The sequence below is a fragment of the Homalodisca vitripennis genome, chromosome 3 (assembly GCF_021130785.1).
Source record: "Homalodisca vitripennis isolate AUS2020 chromosome 3, UT_GWSS_2.1, whole genome shotgun sequence".
Lineage (NCBI taxonomy): Eukaryota > Metazoa > Arthropoda > Insecta > Hemiptera > Cicadellidae > Homalodisca > Homalodisca vitripennis.
In genome coordinates, this window is record NC_060209.1 from 188,822,789 (window position 1) to 188,843,264 (window position 20,476).

The 20,476-nt window shown below is 36.0% G+C and overlaps 2 protein-coding genes across 2 annotated transcripts in view; both read left to right on the forward strand.

Annotated features, from left to right (window-relative positions):
- LOC124357877 (glutaredoxin domain-containing cysteine-rich protein CG31559-like) overlaps positions 1-20,476 on the forward strand; it is a 288,139-nt gene that overhangs the window by 207,007 nt on the left and 60,656 nt on the right. The gene's annotated exons all lie outside the window — the stretch shown is intronic.
- Positions 6,099-7,987, forward strand: LOC124357878. Its single transcript, XM_046809965.1, has 5 exons — positions 6,099-6,468; positions 6,574-6,647; positions 6,734-6,784; positions 6,863-7,229; positions 7,547-7,987. The coding sequence occupies exons 1-4, from the start codon at positions 6,229-6,231 to the stop codon at positions 7,185-7,187; spliced, it is 690 nt and encodes a 229-aa protein (XP_046665921.1). The 5' UTR covers positions 6,099-6,228; the 3' UTR covers positions 7,188-7,229; positions 7,547-7,987.

The following is a 20,476-nucleotide window of genomic DNA, read 5'->3' on the forward strand; positions in this document are numbered from 1 at the left end:
ATTTGTGTTAAATTAGAGAAATTTCGATTCTGATTACTAGTATAAACAATCGAAAAGACAACACACACTGACGCGTTGTTTGTTGGTAAGTACGCTGGCGCGACTCATGTTCTCTTTTCAGTGTTCGGTGAGAAAGTGACCACTCACGGCAGTGCCCGCACCAACGTTGCAAAAACCGCGGCATCAGTCTCCCCACTGCTCGCTGCCCCTCCACAGCCTTCCAATTCGGAAGTTATATCTATTCGACTATAGGAAAAATTTTTTTATTGTATAAATTTTAAAAATTCCCACGGCAAGTGGCTCACCCTGAAACAAAGCAAATTATATTACAATTAATATAAGGAAATTAAAATTAATATAAGTAAATTATGTTAAGAGCGACAATCAGCCTAGCGGTCACTCCTAACGACCACTTCATGCTGAGCTCATATCAGTCATCCGGGAACTGCATTCACCCGTAGGATCCCCATCCGGGAAGTACATCCCGCCTGTAGGTACCCCATCCGGGAAATACAATAGCCCTGCGGTTCGCTCGGTATTCCCCATCATCCGTCATGCGGCTCGCCTATTGGGAAGTACAGGCGCCCGGTGTTCCCCATCATCCGTCAGGTGGATCACCCATAATCTGCCTACACCCAGTGGGTAGTCTCACGTCCTGGACAGGGGCTTATAAAAGCATGAAGTTGTTTTACTCAGTAGTCAGTTGTTCTGTGCACATCCTCTCTCTCTATAAATTTACTTTTATAGAATAGTTAGTAACAGTATATTATTTAATATAGAGTGTATTATCGCTTACATTGAGACATCTATATTTACTGTGCATTATTTAAGCATTTACTTTATTTTATTTTTATTTCATTAGTATTATTTTGTTAGATATTTTTAATTTATTAACATTATTGAAGTACTTACATTAAAATTATGCATTTTATTTACATTTCAATGGAACCCCTTCATGTAGTAAGTACCGACGAAACCTATGTGAAAAGGTTCGTAACCCCTAATTCAATTCTGTCCCCTAAGGGGTTACAGAACTCGATTGGGTCAAACAAGGCTTTGTGGAAATCGTAGACCGTATGAAGGCTGATGCCGAAGGCACAGACCATCTCGGTTTCACTTTGAAGTCATTAAATTTCAAAAACAAAGAGCCGGGGTTTTGTAGCATTTAGGCCAACTAGAAATATGGACAGCGATATCTTATGGACCATATTTGGGGGTCTAATCCAGAGCAATGCAATGTCTTATTTCCAGCGATACATTTAAAGTAGAATGTACTCGTGTAAAGCACGGGTCACACTAGGCTGATTGTAAGCCACTGGCTATCAGCGGCTGGCAGTAGCGCCATCAAGCAGCGGCTGGCAAACCCGGTCACATTTCGCTTTTAACTCGCCTGTTCTAGTTCTAGCATGTCGTCTGTGGGTCCACGTAAATGAGTAATTAAGCAATTATTAAGGATGTGTGTGAAGGAGCTTTGTCAGAAAATGCTCAACCCGCAAGAAGAGACGTTAGTGGAGTAGATCTTGGATTATGAGAAGAGAAGAATTAGGAGCATCTGCAAGAGTTCTCCAAGAGTTTACAAGAAGAGGACCCAGAAACATACAGAAATGTTTTGCGAATGTCAGATCCTAAATTCCAAGAATTTCTGGAATTATTTGAACCGTTGATTAAAAAACAAAATACCAAGTTCAGGACAGGCGCTTCCGTGTCAAAGTCAAAAAGTATTTATTTATCCATCAAAAAAACATTTACATCTAGTTTACATACATTTTCTTAGGTGAAATAAAATATACTACCTACAATAACTAATTACGGTTGCTGTAAAACTCTATAAAATAAAAATTAGAAATTAATTCTCAAACTAAGTAAAAAACTTGTGTTTTGAGAATGAGTCTTGTTAACTTGTAATGTACCGCATTGTTGCCTAATATTTTATTGTAGCTTAATTACAACAAACTAAAAAGAATTTCTATAAAAATAATTAAAATTTCTGTAAAAATAAATATAATAAATACGTATTCAGAAACTAAAATTATTAATTGATTATGTTTTTAATAATTTATAAGAATATACTAAAGATTTGTTTGGTTACATGGGAGAAGAGACTATGGCAGTGCCTTTGGCCACACAAGCTTTGGCTTGTATACCTCGTTTGCACCAGCACCACTTTTTATAGATTTTTTTATCTTACTCAGTTCTTTTCTGTAGGTGTCGCGTAAACTCTTAATCTTCTTTTTCAAGAGTTTCAACTGTCGCAGGCATGCATCCCAGTATTTATTACGTTTTCCAACAGTTTATTGTAGGCTGTTCTCTTTTGACATTCCTATTAATGTAATCCTGTGATGAAACGTCCCACAAGCACGGATAATTTTGAAATAAATTCAAAAATTCAATTACCTGTTTCCCCGACCACTTCAACTCAGCCATTTTTTTTACACTATAAATTAACAGTTAACCTACGAAACAGCAGTAGGTAGCTAAACCCAATGAACAAAAACAAAGGATGTAAACACAAAAACCACGTGTAGTTTACTCGCCGCTGACACGCTACTGGGGTGGTCAGATTGCGCTGTAAGCTGGCGCGGGCTTGTGCGAATGAATCACGTGACCTGTTAGTTGTCGCTACCTGCGACCAAAAGTAGAACATGTCCAACTTCGCCAGCCGCTGACAAATACTCGCCGGCTGGTAGCACCAGCTGCGGGTTCTGTGGTCACATCAAGCTGGTAGTAGCGGCTTCCTTTAATTCGCAGCTGCAATCAGCCTAGTGTGTGACCCGCGCTTAAGCCTGCCGGTAGGAACGGGTAGAGTGAGACCTGGATCGTACAATATTTTTAACTAAGAATGCAAATCACGTCGGGGGGATCATAACTATTAAGAATAATGACAATCTGTGTTTACCGCGGGCACTGGTAGTGGGTATGGCAAAAGCTAAGCAGGATCCTCTGTTTCCTGGTGTGTACTTTAATGTAAACAATCCCGACGCTCCGTACAAAATCAATCTTCTATATCACAACGGCCATTTCAATGTGATCACATCCCTTACTGCGGCCTTTGTGTGTACATACTTCTGCGAACCATGCCATACCCCCTATGACCATAAAGGTGAGCACAGATGTTCAAACATCTGCCCTGCGTGTCAGAGTGTGTCCTCGCCGTGTAAAGAGGAGGAGCATTGGGTGATCCTGTGCGAGCAATGTAACATAAAATACAAAAACCAAATTTGTTTCGCGGCTCACAAGAGTTATTGCTGCAAATTAGTCAAAAAATTTAAATATTATGAAAAACTTATGTTTTTGAAACAACGAAAGTCAAAACACGTGTGCGGTAAAGTGTTTTGCAAAATTTGTGATGATTTTAAGCTCCCGAACCGCCAGTGCTACATGCGGGTTGACACTAACAAGCCCAAAACCAAAGACTTTCTTTTTATTTTCTTTGATTTGGAGACCCGCCAAGATGAAAACTTAAACTAAAACGCTAAAGTTCATAAAGTCAATCTTTGTGTCTCCCTACAGTTCTGTTGGCAATGCATTGATGGTGATACTGGTCAAAATTGTAACAACCGCACCAGGGTTTTTAGAAAAGATCCGTTCAATCAGTTCATGAACTATGTAATGGATGTTAGAAAAACATTCAATAACGTATGTGTCATTGCTTACAACGGCCACGGATTCGATTTTCAGTTTTTGTTGAAGTACATCCTCGAACAGACAAAATTCACACCGAAGCTGATTATGCGAGGTACAAAAATAATATTGATGGAACTGGATAACGTGAGATTTATAGACTCCCTGAGCTATTTCCCCATGGCCATCTCTGCACTGCCCAAAGCCTTCGACCTTCTCCCGGAGAAGCAGAAGGGCTACTTCCCACATCTTTTCAACACATTGGCAAACCAAAATTATGTTGGTCCGATACCACCCAAGGAATACTACAGCCCGGGAACTATGTTTGAGAAGATTACAAAGATTTTGAAAATTGGCACAATGAGCAGATCGCAAACAATCTAGTATTTCAGTTTCAAAACGAGTTGATCGAGTACTGCATCTCTGATGTAGATATTCTGACGCAAGCGTGCATTAAATTTAGAGCAATGTTCTTGAACGAGTGCAATGTTGATCCCTGCATGAAAGCGGTCACCATTGCCAGCGCATGCAATCGAGCCTTTTGACGAATTTTTTTTTGAAACCCAACACAATCGGATTGTTTCCAAAGAACGGATAGCGTATGGCCCCGACCTCCAATCGGCTGTTGCCTTGCAGTAGCTGACTTGGGAGGAGAGCAACGTGGTGTAAGAATTCAGCACGCGGAGAGAGGTCAAAAATTGAGGAGTTAAAAGTTGATGGGTTCGATAGAGAGCGGGTTTATAAGTATCAGGATTGTTACTTCCACGGGTGCCCCAAATGTTTTCCATTTAAAAGGGAGGAACCCTTACAATCCGAAGATCCATCCGACAATTTACACCAGCGGTACGAGAGAACTAAATCAAAAATATCTCGACTTGAAACTGCAGGCTATGAAGTAATTGAGATGTGGGAGTGTGAATTTTCAAAATTAAAGAAAGAACAAAAATTGACTTATCTAAATTGCTTACCCATTCTCAACACACTCCCACTTAATCCCAGAGACGCCTTCTTCGGGTGAAGGACAGGCAATGCAAATTACCACAAATGTTAATGGGAGGAAACAATTCAGTATGTTGACTTGTGCTCACTCTACCCTTTCGTCTGTAAGAGGTGAATGTACCCTAGGGCCACCCTACTATCTACGTGGGCGACCGAGAATGTAGACGGAGAGATCTCCAAGTAGAGGGTCTCCTCAAGTGCAAGGTTCTACCTCCGCTAAATTTGTTCCATCCTGTTCTCCCCACAAGTATGAACAATAAATTAATGTTTGTTTTGTGTAGAACTTATGGGGAGGACATGTGCTCGAGTGACTGCGATCACTCTAGTGAGGAAAGAGCACTGACTGGGACGTGGACTATGAACGAAATCCGGAAGGCTGTGAGTAAGGGCTATGTAATTTTGGATATGTTTGAGCTATCGGAGTACGAGGTGGCACGGTACGAGACCGGTAGACTGTTTAGTGACTTCATCAACAAATTTCTAAAAATTAAGCAAGAGGCATCGGGCTAGCCCTTCCGGTGTCTGACTGACGCCGACAAGACCAGCTATATTCAAAATTACTTTGAACACGAAGGGATTAAACTGGACCCGGCCAAAATTCAAAAGAACGGAGGCCTTCACTCCTTAGCTAAATTAATGCTAAATTCATTTTGGGGTAAATTGGGCCAACGAGAGAATCAGACTGACAATTTAATAATCAGAGAACCAGACGCACTTTACCTGCTATTAAGTCCGGGGATCCAGGTAAATACCATACAAGAAATTAATGACGAGGTTCTGCTCGTCAGCTGGCAATACATAAATGAGGTCGGTGAGTCTCTCAGAACGGTAAACGTCGTACTAGCCGCCTATACAACCTCCCAAGCAAGACTCAAGTTGTACGAACACCTCGAAGCCCTTGAGAACCAAGTTCTCTACTATGACACAGACAGTGTTCTGTATGTGTACTATGAGGGCACGCACAAAGGCCCCACAGGGGATTATTTGGGTGAAATAACAGACGAATTGTCTGACTACTAGAAGAAAGTAGAAGTAAGTATGAATATTTTTCGGTGTTGTTAATATTATTTTATTATTGTATATGAACACTTATTTTATGTGTATTCTGTTATAGATGGATCTTACATTAAGATTGACACAGCTGGCTACTCTCTCCCCCAGGGTTCCTATGGTGGAGTTGACAGCTCCCGAGGGATACTCCGTGCTAAGGATGCGAATAGTGGAAACTAAATACGGGGCTTCGATAGTAACCGAGCTCCGCTGTCCTGACGGGACAAAGGTTTGAACATTCCTCCCGGCTCGGTTTTCCTCCAAGCTCTCCGACGGTGATGTCGAGAAGCTATCCCACGGAATGTATTTCCTGAGGTGTACGGGAAAGACGGGGCGTAGCCATTTATAAGAAGTGAATAAACTTTCTTCATTCCAAATCTGTTGTTGTTTTTATTCTACAGTCCTCTCTTAGCACTCGTGGATAGGCTTACTGGGGAAGGAGCCACGTAAAAAAATCTTCTAACGCGCCGAGACCCTACCTCATGGGTGGTGTGCAAACATGGGTCGATAAGGAAAAACCCACGAGGAAGTCTGCACTCACATATAAGCGGCGACTGCATGTGCAGCGCACCTTCGATAATCATGTACGGTTGTGAGCAGCTTATAGTGGCATCGTCCTTGGGGGCCATTGCTGTCACCGTAGCCCTGGTAGCGGTCCTCTGCTGCACACGCCGGCCTCCCAAAGTTGGCAACACTCCCTTGGTGCTCCTCCTGGTGGGTCTCCTCGCCATCTCTGCGACCCTCGCTGCTGCTGCTGGTGACGACGAGCCGCCTCCACGGAAACTCTCTCGATTGTTGGTAATGTTTATTAATAATTTAATAATGTTTTTATTTAGTGCTGACAATGTTTTAATTTTTATAATGTTTTATAAGGTTTTGAACGGAGTGTATTTTTAATTTAAGGACTCTCAAATGTCACCTATTCCCGTGGACGAACAGAGCCTGAGGATGACGGTGAGGATGCTGATGATGATGAGGTAAATATACGAAAGTGTGCTTGTGTGTGTGTTAGTGTTTTATTCTGTTATATGTTTTAATTAAGTAATTTGTTCGTTACTTTCAGGTCTATGATTCCAATGCTACGACGTTGGCGGTGGAGAATCAAAGACCAGAAGTAAGTAAGTTCAGATTCTGGTGTTTATACGCTATAAATTTTTTTTTCCAGGTGCTAAGGTTTCTTTATTGTTCACAGTCTCCCGATCCTTGGGCATTTCCCCCCCAGAGCGGATCGTACCTACGTTACTTTGAAGCCGGCTCTCCCGGGCCCCTTCGAAGTCATTGAGGAGGGAAGACGTCGGCAGCCCCTTCGATCCATACCACAGCCAAGAATCCGCATCGTCACCACCGATCGCTCCTCAACACCCCGGGGTATCCCAGCTGTCACCATCACGCCGGTCCACCTCCCTCCCAGCACGTCAAGAGATACCTCGCAACACAACACCTCCGACAATGCTTTCACTTCTATCAGATCTCGATCCTGCTGCTCTTGCCCCTTTTGCACAGTCCCCGCAACCTAGAGCACCCCTCGTCGTACCCGACCCAGCACATCGAGGAGAATGGTAAGTGTCCCAATAGGTCTTAGTTTTTTGTTAGTGTAATTATTTCCTCAGTGTACTTATGCGATAACTGGGCTTCAGTATTTAGTAGAAATTTGGAAAACCTAAACAATTTTTAGTCTGTTCTTCATATCAATAGAGGTTGATATTTTTCTGGAGGGTTGCTGTCTAGCCTGTCAGCAGGAGGCCGCGAGACGGAGGTCGCGAGAGTTCTTGTTGGACAGATTTCTACAGATGTGTGCGACTGAGGCATTTGAGACTGTTGACACATTTATTTGCCATTATATTTACTCGAATTAACTAGTATTTTTTGATTGCAGGACCATACTCTCGTGGACTGTGACAGACGGGCTCTGGACGCTTTGGTTTTTCTGAGAAGGAAGTTTAGGAAAACGCTCTGGATCCTCGATCAACTCATGTTAAACACGTCGGAACACCAGATTCTCTCCATAGCCTACGGGATGTGGAGAAGTGTACAGGTGATCATGGAGACCCTTCTGATCACCGTCGGTGAGATGATGGAAGCCTCTCTGAGGACTGCCATCACCCCCGAGAAGCCGGAGCCATCACCCCCACCACAACGTGTCCAGTGACCGGTATGTCTGGACAGATTGCCGACGGTAGGGTTGAGACCCTGTGGACACACTCTGTGCTCACAGTGTGCTCATATACTCTACAGTTGTCCAATCTTTTTGAAAGCAATGAGAGGATGCCCTTGTACTTTACCTGAGATATGTTTGTGTAAATAGTTTCTTTTTTCTATTCTCAATTTTCTATTTGTTTTTTATAGTTTGTACATATATATTATTCAATAAATTAATATTTTCTTTTTTCAATACCTAGTTCTTTTTCACACACCCGACCATTACACAATTACAGGGTTCCACGTCGAAGACGGCTAAACCAGCGTTGCCTATACAGTACAAAATTACACTCCATCTCGACGAGGCTCCTCGGACCAGTGGTCAGCGCGATAGTCTCGCGACCCTAGGGACCCCTGTTCGATACCCGTCGTCGACTCTGTACACTTTTTGCACCTTAATTTCAGCTAACACATAGTTCAAGTCTTCACCACCAGGCTACACCATGAGTCTTCGCCACCGAGGGGTGCGGGGTAGGGGATGACGTCAGGGGGTGGAGCTTAGCCGCCATCTTGGATCACGTGACCTCCTCTCGACCAATCAGAACGCTGTCTTATACTCCGGGGTATACTACTATTCTTTAATGGCATTTTCAGTCCTTTAAATAGAACATTATTTTTTTATAAATGAAAAGAGAAATTATATAATCTACCAAGAAATAAACTTTTCAATAGAAATGTCAATGTTTATATTTAAACAATTGACTCAATAACGGATGATTATATTTTATTATTCAAGTATTTAGATTAATATTTTTATGATTATAGACATTATATTTGTAGTAAGAAATATAACATAATTATACTATAAATATATATACAATTAACTTAAATAGGTTAAGTAAAACAAGTAATTAAGTAAATAAAATAGGTATACAAGAAAATGAATCAACCTTACTATAGAAAATTTACTTGTAAATCTTACTTGGGCACCTCTAAACGGTCAACCAACCTCTTTGATTATGACCTATTCTAAAAAATATATGTAATCTTTATCAATTTCTAATTTACAAGGAAAATAAATTTCCTTGCAATAAAGCCTAAAGCAATTAGTAACTGAAAATAGTTTTACTGGCATTCATGTGACAAATATGGTATACATGGATTTACTATACAGTCATATAAATAAATTTATTATACTCTGTTTACACATTGATAGTTGATCTGTTTACGCTTTTTGGAAAAGCAGTTAGGACATATATGGTAACAATTTATTTTTTATAGCTATTTGTTTTATCAAAAGTCGTCTTGTTATTAAAATTTTACTCCTTCAACTGAAGGAATTAAATAACTAATGCCTGGGAATTATTTAATGCCTGGGGGGGATTTAGAATACCTATTCTAAATTGTGACAAGCACTTTGTGGAAGAAAAGTGAACAAAACAAAAATACAAATTTGCCTATTCTTCTTATTGAGGATTAAAAAAGGGAATTATTTAAATTAAACGAATTCAAGTACTACATGAACACTTTTAAATTATTCTGCAAGTCATGAAAAGCAGTTACATTATATAATTGTAAATTTCGAACATTGGAAACAACATAAAAGGTAAATTCTTAGTAATCGAGCATTTTCTGCTGCGTTTTAACGAACCAAACTCTGTAATTGTTTCTGGTGAAAGCAGGTAATTTAACTAGCATTACAGTAACGATTGTTACTTAACCTTTTGTTCTCACTTGATGCTTCAGCATTCTCCAAAAATTAATTTCGGCCAAGCAGCGATTACGTCTCCTGGAACACTGCACTGCGGAAATGAAGAATCCGTTATATCGTTTCACCTCTCTTTGTTCTAAGATCCGGTCACTGGATATTATATAAATAAAGTAGATTTATTAGAACAGTTGTTGCGAAAAATAAATCTTCCGCATTATAAATTGTCTAACGCAATTAGAAAATAATCTTGTAACTTCCTTTTTCTTTATTAATGATCAGGATTGACAATCATAATTTTAGTTATTTTAAAAATCACTTGTGATTATTCAATTGAAATAATAAAAAACGACATTCCATATCATTAAATAAGATCAGAACTTGCATTGGCACGTCCCGAGAAGCAATCACTCATTACGAAGTTCCTAGACAGCTGACACGTGGCATTTGTTGTTTGTTTTCTTTGTTACTGCATTTCGCTGAAATCTCTAGCAATCTCAAGAACATAATTATTCGTGTTCCACTTCCATTAATGATAGCGTGTGCCGTGTTCTGTGAAAATGTGTAAGTTCTTCCTCTTTTTGTGATAATATTTTAATGATTTTGTTGAGTTATTTACATTATCTATTTCTTTAACGCTACTTATCCTTTCGGTGTTAAGAGAATGGAGTTTGGAATTGGAAACTGGGTTTAACCAGTTTATTCGTGATTTGGAATACTATTAAAACTGTATGAATTCCTAAACTTCATTTAACTTATCAATACACCACATATTATTCATATTTAGTGATATCCTGAATGGTGGTTTCACCATCATAAGCAACAAAGTAGGAGTTCAACACACCACGTGCCACATAAGATGCTTCGCTGAGGTTCAATGCAAAATTTCAAATCTACAGCTCATTTCATCCTCGAATTGTCTTGAGATATATTCTCTCTGACAACCAATCATACAGAAAAGGACTTTTTACACCTCCGGTAGACAAAGGGCAATTCTGTCAGTCTTTCGAGATTTGACATGCACCAATATACAACTTATTCTTGTCTAAGGAAAATGTTTCATCCAAAATTTAAAGTCAACAGAAAATCTTCTTAGATATCTTACTACTTAGTACAGTTTAAATTTTTCTGGCCATAATTGGAAATTAAATTAGATTTCCAAACAGTGTTCAAATAATAAACGTTTCGATGAGCTAGAGAGAGTACCACAACACAAGAGTGCGCTGAAACAAAAATGTTGTTATGAATTTTTTTAACTCAATAATTTTTAATGAATTTGATAAATAAATTCAACACACTCACATACTTGGGTGAGTGGTTTGAATTAACAGCGTCAAGTAACACTTGTTGACTCGAAATGTAGTTATCAAGTTTTTAAAACTACGAGTAGAATGTAATGTCCGAAAATAACACAAAGTAACATAAATTGAACAAAAAAATAATGGTTTATTTTTTATTCAATAAATTTAACCTTTCTCCAAAATCTAAAAGGGTAATTAGTTAACTAATAACTTTAAAATAAAACAATATAAAACAACGGGAGTAAAACTAATGTACAGCTTGTATTGTAGAAAAACAGTAGTCAGCTTAGCTCTAATTATATGTGTTTCAAATAATCATCTATCTGTTGATATTTGCAATAAACATCTGAAATGACAATTTAAAATGCAACAATTAAAAATACAGTATCAGGATGAGCCCAAAATTTAAATAATGTTCGTTTTCCCTTTTTCTGCATCACGAATACAAAAGCTAACAAGTACTTTAAATGCTAATGTAGGCCTTCTTGTTGGCTGGTGACTTAACATTCTGGATAATCGGACTACCGACTAGAATGTTTAAATAGCACAAATATACTGGATTGTCCCGTAAATTCTTTAAAAAACGTTAGAAGGCAGTTTGGCAACGCAATAAACTAAATTATTTATAGTTTTTTTTAGTTACTTCCTCGTGGATTATCTGAAATGAGGTACGTAAGCTTTTTAAGGACTTCTTGTATGGAGACAACTGACTATATCTTATTGCAATACATTTATGGGAATTTTACGTTCCATTGAAATATGTAATTTCACGGACTATAACGTAAAAATTTAATGTAATTGAAAAAGTAATTCTGTATCAGTTACTACAGTATATAGTACGAGAAATATTATTTAAACCCTGGGTCGTGGCAAATAATGTGATATTTAATGCACTTAGACCTGTGAAATAGTGTTGCAACATTCCATGACTGGATTAAAAAGACTGACTGAATCCGTCGCTGGAAGTGGGAGTCATTGGCGAATGGATGGATGTATGTAAATTTGTAAATTGTATGTTTGAATGAGGTCTATTGTGGGGTGTATGACAAAATTCTAGCAAGTAAAAAGTTGACTTTTGTCATGCGTTGTAGAATGTTCCGGCAATAAAAATCTGATTTGATTTGAATTTATCACAATAGAAGTCTAATCTTTTTGCTATGACAGACGTATTAAAATGATTGATTGACATGTCTTTACATTATTAATGAATGTAAAAATCATACCGTTCAAGCTTGTAATAAATATCGTATATAGTGACATCTTTATTTATATTACGACAAATGGCCATGGGAATGTACAATGCTTTACGTTTAAAAATGACACTGATTGAGTAATGACAAGCGAAGCAGAACTGTTATAGTTAATTTATGCACCCTATCTCAGTTCTTAAAACGTTCTATCTATTCCAAAACGGATGTTAGTCGCGTTGAAGAGCGTTTATGTTCCAAGAAACTAAGATAAAACTTCAGAATTATTATTCCATTTCTTTATATTGTCCATATTAATAATCTATATAGCATTTCTTTGTAAGTTGTTTATTAATTTAAGTTGAAAATGGAGACCTGCGCCCGATGGAAATAAATAGAATTATTTTTTAGAAAACAAATAGTGATTATGGCTTACAACCTATGCCAATTGTGTTAAATGTTCGAAGTCTACTGACTATGCAGTTAACCGGTTAGTATAACATTTATTCTAGCTAGAGAAATCCTACGTTTATGTGATAGTTAACAATTTTAAAAATTATGAAAGAGATTTTGACACTATATTTAATTAGTTTTTGTTTTATTTATATAATAATTTTTATGTGTAATATTATCCTTAAAAACATGTGCTTTGGTTAATACATTTCATGTATTTGTTGGGTTCGCTTTCAAATTTATCTTGAAACCTAAAGAAAGACAAATCAGACTAAGTAAGTAAATGTGTGCAAACTTTGTAATGTAACTGATTCAGATATTCATGAAGCAAATAATTGAAAAGGCCTGACTTCATCAAAAGCGTTTTTTAGTTAGGACGAATTTAATTAGTTCACTGTTAATAGTTACAACACTTCATTAGCACTTTTTATCAAAAGATATTCAAAAGGCGGAGGGAGATATTTTTGCTTCGTTCATTATTTTCCTTTCCGACAAACTTCAGTCTTCAACGGCCATCTCACCTTTACTAATGGGTTCCCTTTATTGCTGTTTTCTCCTCTGGTCGTTTACTAATGAAATTAATTTTTTTCTTCATATCTTTGGCCTCAAATCGTCAACTCGAAACTCTATCTAAAAGGTCTTCGTTCATACTGGACAATTATATTTGAAGCTACCAAATTTGACAAAAATGAAAGTGTTACTGAATTGTATTGTGAACTCATATTAATGGGATTGTTTCCAAGTATTATAGTTGTTCTTTATTTAATGTGGATTGGCTTTTGAGATTTTTCTTCCCATAATTGGCTTTGAGAAATTTTTATAACCCTTTAAATAATATAATGCTCAAACGGAACATTCTTTAGTATCTGCTATTTATAAATATCAGTAAAATAAAAGATTTGGGTAATAAATCCGTATTTGAATAACACAAGTAATTTGTAAATTAATAGACGTAGTTCAGAAAACCCTAAAGTAGCTTCGCAAAAAGATGTTTTAATTAACAACAATTTCGTTAGAACCTTAAAAACTAGGGAGATAGAATGTTTATCTTTATTACCAACAGAACGTGGTTGAATACCCAAATATTAAAATTGTGTTCAAACCACAAGAAAACACATCATTTATGTTGAAAAATGTTGTAGCAAAGGTTACTGCTTGTTTTATAACAAGTTATTTGGAACCAGCTTTATATTAATTCATGTAATGTTTTGTTCTTCGCTGAAAGTTAACAATAGATGTCTAATTAGTATATTCCACTTTTGAGAAAAGTAGATTTGATTTCAAAACATAGTTTTGTTAAACAGCGCGTGTATGGACAGAAATGTATTTTTACTTTTTATCACAAGAAGTTCCAGGTCAGTAGACAGAAGGTAAATCTTGTTATAAGTATATAGAAACACGTGTCGTATTTACTGAATTTACTTGAAGAGCTGAAATGGTATAATCTTATTTTATACGCGTTACACCACGTCACGTTCAACTGAACGTTATTGTCATTTGTAACTTGGAGGTTTTCTATCACGTGAGTAATATATTCCAGATGTTATAGTATGGAATATAAATATTCCATCTGGCACAGGCGGGAGGGAGATTTCAAATGTGGCTGCCTTCTTAAAATATCTAGTTTAAGTTGCATCTATACATTTGAGGTGTGTGTAAGGTCGATGTATTCTAAGTCATATTATTAAGAAATAACCTCAATTTGTTTTTAGTGCTTACGGTTTCTCTCACTTGGATTGATCATACAAAGCCTTAGATCCCGCGCTCCAAAGTCCATATGTTTAAAGTCATATTATTAAGAACTAAACTCAATTTTGTAAGTAATTAGTGCTTACGGTTTCTCTCACTTGGATTGATCATACAAAGCCTTAGATCCCGCGCTCCAAAGTCCATATGTTTAAAGTCATATTATTAAGAACTAAACTCAATTTTGTAAGTAATTAGTGCTTACGGTTTCTCTTACTTGGATTGATCATACAAAGCCTTAGATCCGGTGACCCAAAGTCCATATTTTTAAAGTCATATTATTAAGAACTAAACTCAATTTTGTAAGTAACTAGTGCTCACGGTTTCTCTCACTTGGATTGATCATACAAAGCCTTCGATCCAACGCTCCAAAGTTTATATTTTCAAAATAGTATTATTAAGAAATAACCTTAATTTTGTAACTAATCAATGCTCAGTTTCAGTAGTAACGTCAACTAAAGCGACCCGACCTACTGAAACTTTCCAATTGCGCCTCACACTTAATAAGTTCTGTTACCAGTTTGTCTGTGCTGGACAGGCGACCCAGTCGCAGTCTGAACTTCATTTAGTTGTCCAACTGTTGACTAATATTTCTCCTCCGCTCACTCGTATCAACGGCAGAGCTCTCAGATATCGTTAGATTGTTTGCACAAACATTGTCAGTTAAGTGTTTTTTCAGCATTTTTGCTATGTTAGAGTATTCGGTGAAATTACGCATTAACCTGTTAATGTTAATGTTTATTCTTCATAAACTCGCCTTATATACTTGCGACCATTGCTGTCTTATATTTAACGGCCATCTAAATTGGTTATTTTGTTTTGAGATTATTAGTATATAGTTGAAAAAATAGTACATATTAAATCATTTATAAATAATTTTCTTTTAGCACAGTGAAATATACTTGAATGGAAATAGCCCAAATTCAATTTCAACATTAACTCACAAAATGTTCCCGGGGAATCATAGTCATTGGAAATTATTTGATCTCCCTATCATTTTTTTCATTTACTATTTCTTTTATAAAAAAGTGAAAGGCGTACCATTAAAGTACAGAATAATATAAATTAAATCTAAAGTTAACCACACCGGTTTTGGTGGAGGTCTAAATTGGGAGAATATTGTAAGGGGTAAAGAATCAAACGATAACTTATTTCGGAGATAATATTTTCCCTAGTTTAATTACACTGACTACTGTATACGCAGAGACTGAAAAATCACCACTGTAAGGGTCTGCGTCTTGTTAACTGACGCTCATTCATAAATGTATTGTCTACCGGTAGGTGTTAGGTCGTCAAGGTGAGAAAAATATAAAGCAGTGAAATACCCGTTTCATATCCTCCAATTTCGACTGCACGAACAGTAGTGCGGCCTAATAAAATCTTTCTTAGTGTAAATATTTCTTTTTATTTTCATTAAAAACCACTTTGAGCAATTATACAATATAAATTGGCTCCCAGCTCCTGGAAAACTTTCCACACGTTAGGAAATAGAAACGGAGTCCCTTCGATTAAAAAAGCAAACTTTTTGGCTTTTATGAAGTGCGTAGCATTAGACAAGCTTTCTAGTCTTGTGGTCTCAAAGGAGTTTACGTTATACAATTCGCTTTTATATTACTATTTATTTTTAAACTACTGGTATTGCACTGTACTTAAAGTTTCCTAAAATGTGAAATTTTAAAATCTCATTCATCAACAATCTTCTATATTTTTTATTTGGCTAATTCTCTGCACAACAGTAATAATTATGGAATAGGTTGTAATAACGAACGTTATTACTTCCAAAACTTTTAGAAATGTTTTCAATCTCTCTCGCAATGGCAAGACATATTTATTGACATAAATAAATGTGACATTTATATACCAAGGAAGTGGTGTCTAAGTTAAAATTCAGGTGGTTAAATTTGAATACGAATGTTTCATATTTTAATAATTACTAGGCCGGTTAAAATAAATCAAATCCCAAGATAATTATATTTATTTTCTTTCTTAAACGTTAAAAATTATTTTGTTTTGTCAAATTTAACCAGTAGTACATTGTTTACATGGCAACTGTAAATGTTATGGAACATGTTATACTACATAATAATTAGTGTAAAGCTTCATGAAATGACATTTTTTAATCCATGATTTATGTTTTAAGGTACATACTTTTAATGAAGTATAGTGAAAGAAAATCACATTTCTAAATGAAATTTAATTAGTTTTGTTCCAAAATGTTTAATTTATTTAATATATTTTATATACATTCTGTTTTTTGAATACTATTCTCTACATTATACTTTAAATACCTATATATATCTTCTCGTGAAACTATTAAAACAAGTTTTCAAGCCTTAGGAGATCTTATTAAGACGTCTAAATACAAAATCTTTTTTTAAATCTAAAAAAAGTTCCCAACTGATCAGCATTTGGAATTTTATTTTTGCTCCCACACTGATCAAGAACGCAAAGTTAATTTTTATTCAGCTAGTCTCAAAAACCGTTTTTCCCCTCTCAATATCAGGACTGTTTTTATCAGTTAATCTCAGACCTTGGTTGCCACTCAATATTGATCAGTACTATTCAGGATCTTACCGTCACCAAGTGTAAAAGAACTGTTTGTAAAGTGTAGTTGTTTACATGGATATCCTCAGCACAGTATTCTCATTTACACATTGAAATGTTTCTTATAATTGTTCCAAGAAATAGTGTTCAACGGTTGAAAGTCAGAATTGATTCTCATAAATAAATAACAACATGCCTCAGGTTTGATTCTTTGAGCAGTAAATTGTTTGTATCACAGAGTAACGTAACCCCTTCTACAAACATTTAAACCTCATAAATACTTGAACTATTTTTTGGTGTGATACTTTTATGCACTAAAATGTTATTGGTTTATAAATATTAGAAAAAACATTAACATTTCACTGCCATAACGTTATTGTGATGGGGTGGTGTTGAATTAACAAATATTAGATTCAAACGAAATGATCGTTACATATTTTAAACTCTTCTATTTTTAACACAAACTAATGTGGCGCAGCAGCTGACGATTGATTTCTTTCTTAGAAACAATATCTGTATTAATTACAATAAGACAAGGTTTTTGTGCCTATACAGTACGAACTGGCTCTCGTTATCTTGTCTAAAAGTTTATTGTCTCTTAAAAAAGGTTATTGTTATGCAGTTAAAGTACTAAAGAACATGCTAGTAGATCGACACAATAAATAAACGAACATAATAATCGCTAAACAACAGTTTAAATAGACTATCGTTGCACACTACTCAATTACCGACCTGGCCACTTACAATGTAACTTGAGCGTTTAGAGGAGATTGCCCAGCAGCGGCAGTGCAAAATGGTTACATGGACGTCACAAGGTGGTGATGGTGGGAGTGGGGGGAGAGGGGCATTCAGTTAATGAGCACTATATGAACGAAACACGGGAACAATGCAGCTCTACTTGTAAAGGCGAGGCGCGGCAGATAAACGTTGCCTAGGCAACAGATATACGTGAAGCTTGCCGCCGAGATTACAGAGGCTTTCTCTGTGATTGGACTTTTTATTTATTCCATCAAGGATTGTACAAGTGTATAATAATGTTTATTGAAACTAATTCACATTTACGATATTTAAACGAAAGATTGCACTACTCGTATTTCTAAAATCGACTGTTTGCGGAGTAGTAGTTTTACTGAAGGGTTATTTTTAATCTCACAATTTTTCATATATTCGTATTCAAAATTGAGTACGTTATGACTCGGTGCAGTTTTTTTATAAATATGATAATTACAAATGAAATATAGTTTATTACAAAATGTTTATTTGTACTGTTTGTTTTCTTATTAACAAAATAATATTAAAACAATTTAAATACAATCTAATCGCCAGTTCCATATGTATTGTCGATGAATTCGAAAATGTAAAAGAACTTTTTGTGAAATCTCGTATCAATGTTTCTGAATTCTTTGTAAAAATTGACTATTGGCTGAGCTTAAGCCAAAACTATCACTCAAAAGGTTGTAATAATTTTATTTTTATCTGTCTTTCTCTTTCAGTTCTCAAATTCATGTCTGCAAGATTTAAATGCTGTAATAAATTGTTCTGCTTTAACTCCATTTGACTACTCGGCTACAATACTACAAAGGTTTTGAGTATGGCTTGTAGTGTTGAATAGGTAATATAATGAATCGTTAATTAAAACCCTTTTAATTTTTTTAAATTATTTTATTGCCATAAACGTGTTTCCAGTATTCAACCACCATCAGTGTGCATCGGCCTCTAAGTAAATAATAAACAACCAAATTTACACCACGTTCGCCATTTAAACATGTGTTAAATCTATGTTGCCCAGTTGTAATTTGGATTAGTATTCTCTATTTAATATTTTGTTAATTGGGTTTGTCTTATGTTTCATATTGCTATTTAAATTGCAATAAGAATGCTTTTATAATTTAAATGGATATGTAATTCCCCCCCCCCCCCCCACCCCCCCCCCCCCCCACCCCCCCCCCCCCCCACCCCCCCCCCCCCCCACCCCCCCCCCCCCCCACCCCCCCCCCCCCCCACCCCAAAAAATCATCAAGCCTTTTCTCATAATTCCATCCAGAGTTTTCAACCTACAGAATCCGTAGACTTAAAACTGTATACCAACGTAATAAATAATCAATAATAAAAAGAACCATAAATGCACACAGGTAATGGTATAAAAGCTAATTCTAGTTATTTCTATACTAGAGGGAAAAATCATCAAGTCTTCTCATTAATTCATCAGATTTCAACTACACATCCGTACTTAAAACTGTATACAAACGTAATAAAAGAACCATAAATGCACACAGGTATGGGATAATAAAAGCTAATTTCTAGATTTCTATACTAGAGTGGAAAAAATCATCAAGCTTCTCATAATTCATCCACATTTTCATACTACAATCCGTAGAACTTACAAAACTGTATACAACGTAATAAAAGAACCATAAATGCACACTAGGTATGGTATAAAAGCTAATTCTAGATTTCTTATAACTAGAGGGAAAAAATCATCACAAGCTTCTCATAATTCATCAGATTTCAAGCTAACATCCGTACTTAAAACTGTAGTACCAACGTAATAAAAGGAACCATAGAATGCACACAGGTATGGTATACGAAAAGCTAATTCTAGATTTCTATACTAGAGGGAAAAATCCATCAAAGCTATCTCATAATTCATCAGATTTCAACTACAATCCGGTACTTAAAACTGTATACAACGTAAATAAAAGAACCATAAAATGCACAGAAGGTATGGTTATTAAATCTAATATTAGCTAGATTTCTATAACTAGAGGGAAAAACATTCATCAAGCTTCTCATAATTCATCAGATTTCAACTACATCCGTACTTAAAACTTTATACAACGTAATAAAAGAACCATAAATGCTACACAGGTATGGTATAAAAGCTAATTCTAGATTTCTATACTAGAGGGAAAAATCATCAAGCTTCTTATGATTAATCTGATTTTAACCACATCAAACCTTCAACTATATACAAACCAATAGTTAGAAACCATAAATGTCCAAAGACAAATTATATTTTCCTTTACTAATGGAAAAAACCTTCAAGCTTTTCATAATCCATAACATTTCATTAAAATCCAAAATACCTCAAATTTCAACTACAACTCATATTTACAATTACAAAAACCAAAAATCTACAAAGACATAAAAGCTAATTCTTCAAATTCTATGCTAGAAGGAAAATCATCAAACTTCTCACAATCCATAACGTTGACATTAAATCCAAACATGTATGCTGATGTTTTATTAAGTTTCATTTTTAAACCGTATTTAGCGCATGATTCACCGAGTTAATTTTCTTACGGTGAAGTTGAAACTTTGTGGATAACAGTTCCATTTCTACCTTGAAACGAGACACTCAGCATAAAGTTTAATTGTGTTGCGTCAATACAAACACTTGTATCTGTCGTCTTCTACTGAACACAACTCGATCTGCAAGTATCTGAAATGGAATAATCTCACAGTGAGATGTGACGACACAGGCAAAAAGCGGGTGACATATTTATATACAAATCTCTAATACTTTACATGCTTTATATCTTTGTTATACAAAAAGAGACTGGGAAAATGCTCTTAAATGTGTCACTCTAATTACCAACCATGCTGTAAAATATATTTTAATGTTACAAACCGTAAATGTTCAAATAGAAACTCAGTCTGAAAAACAGCAAAGAGAGCTAGCAATGGATTTTCTGTAATGGAAGTGCATATGAAAGAGATAATTGAGA

What these genes read in the sequence shown, in the direction of transcription:
- LOC124357878 (XM_046809965.1), top strand. Translation starts at nt 6,229, where the DNA reads ATGTGCAGCGCACCTTCGATAATCATGTACGGTTGTGAGCAGCTTATA. An exon ending in GGAAACTCTCTCGATTGTTG is followed by an intron (nt 6,469 to 6,573) that starts GTAATGTTTATT and finishes TTTTAATTTAAG; the next exon opens with GACTCTCAAATGTCACCTAT. An exon ending in AGGATGCTGATGATGATGAG is followed by an intron (nt 6,648 to 6,733) that starts GTAAATATACGA and finishes CGTTACTTTCAG; the next exon opens with GTCTATGATTCCAATGCTAC.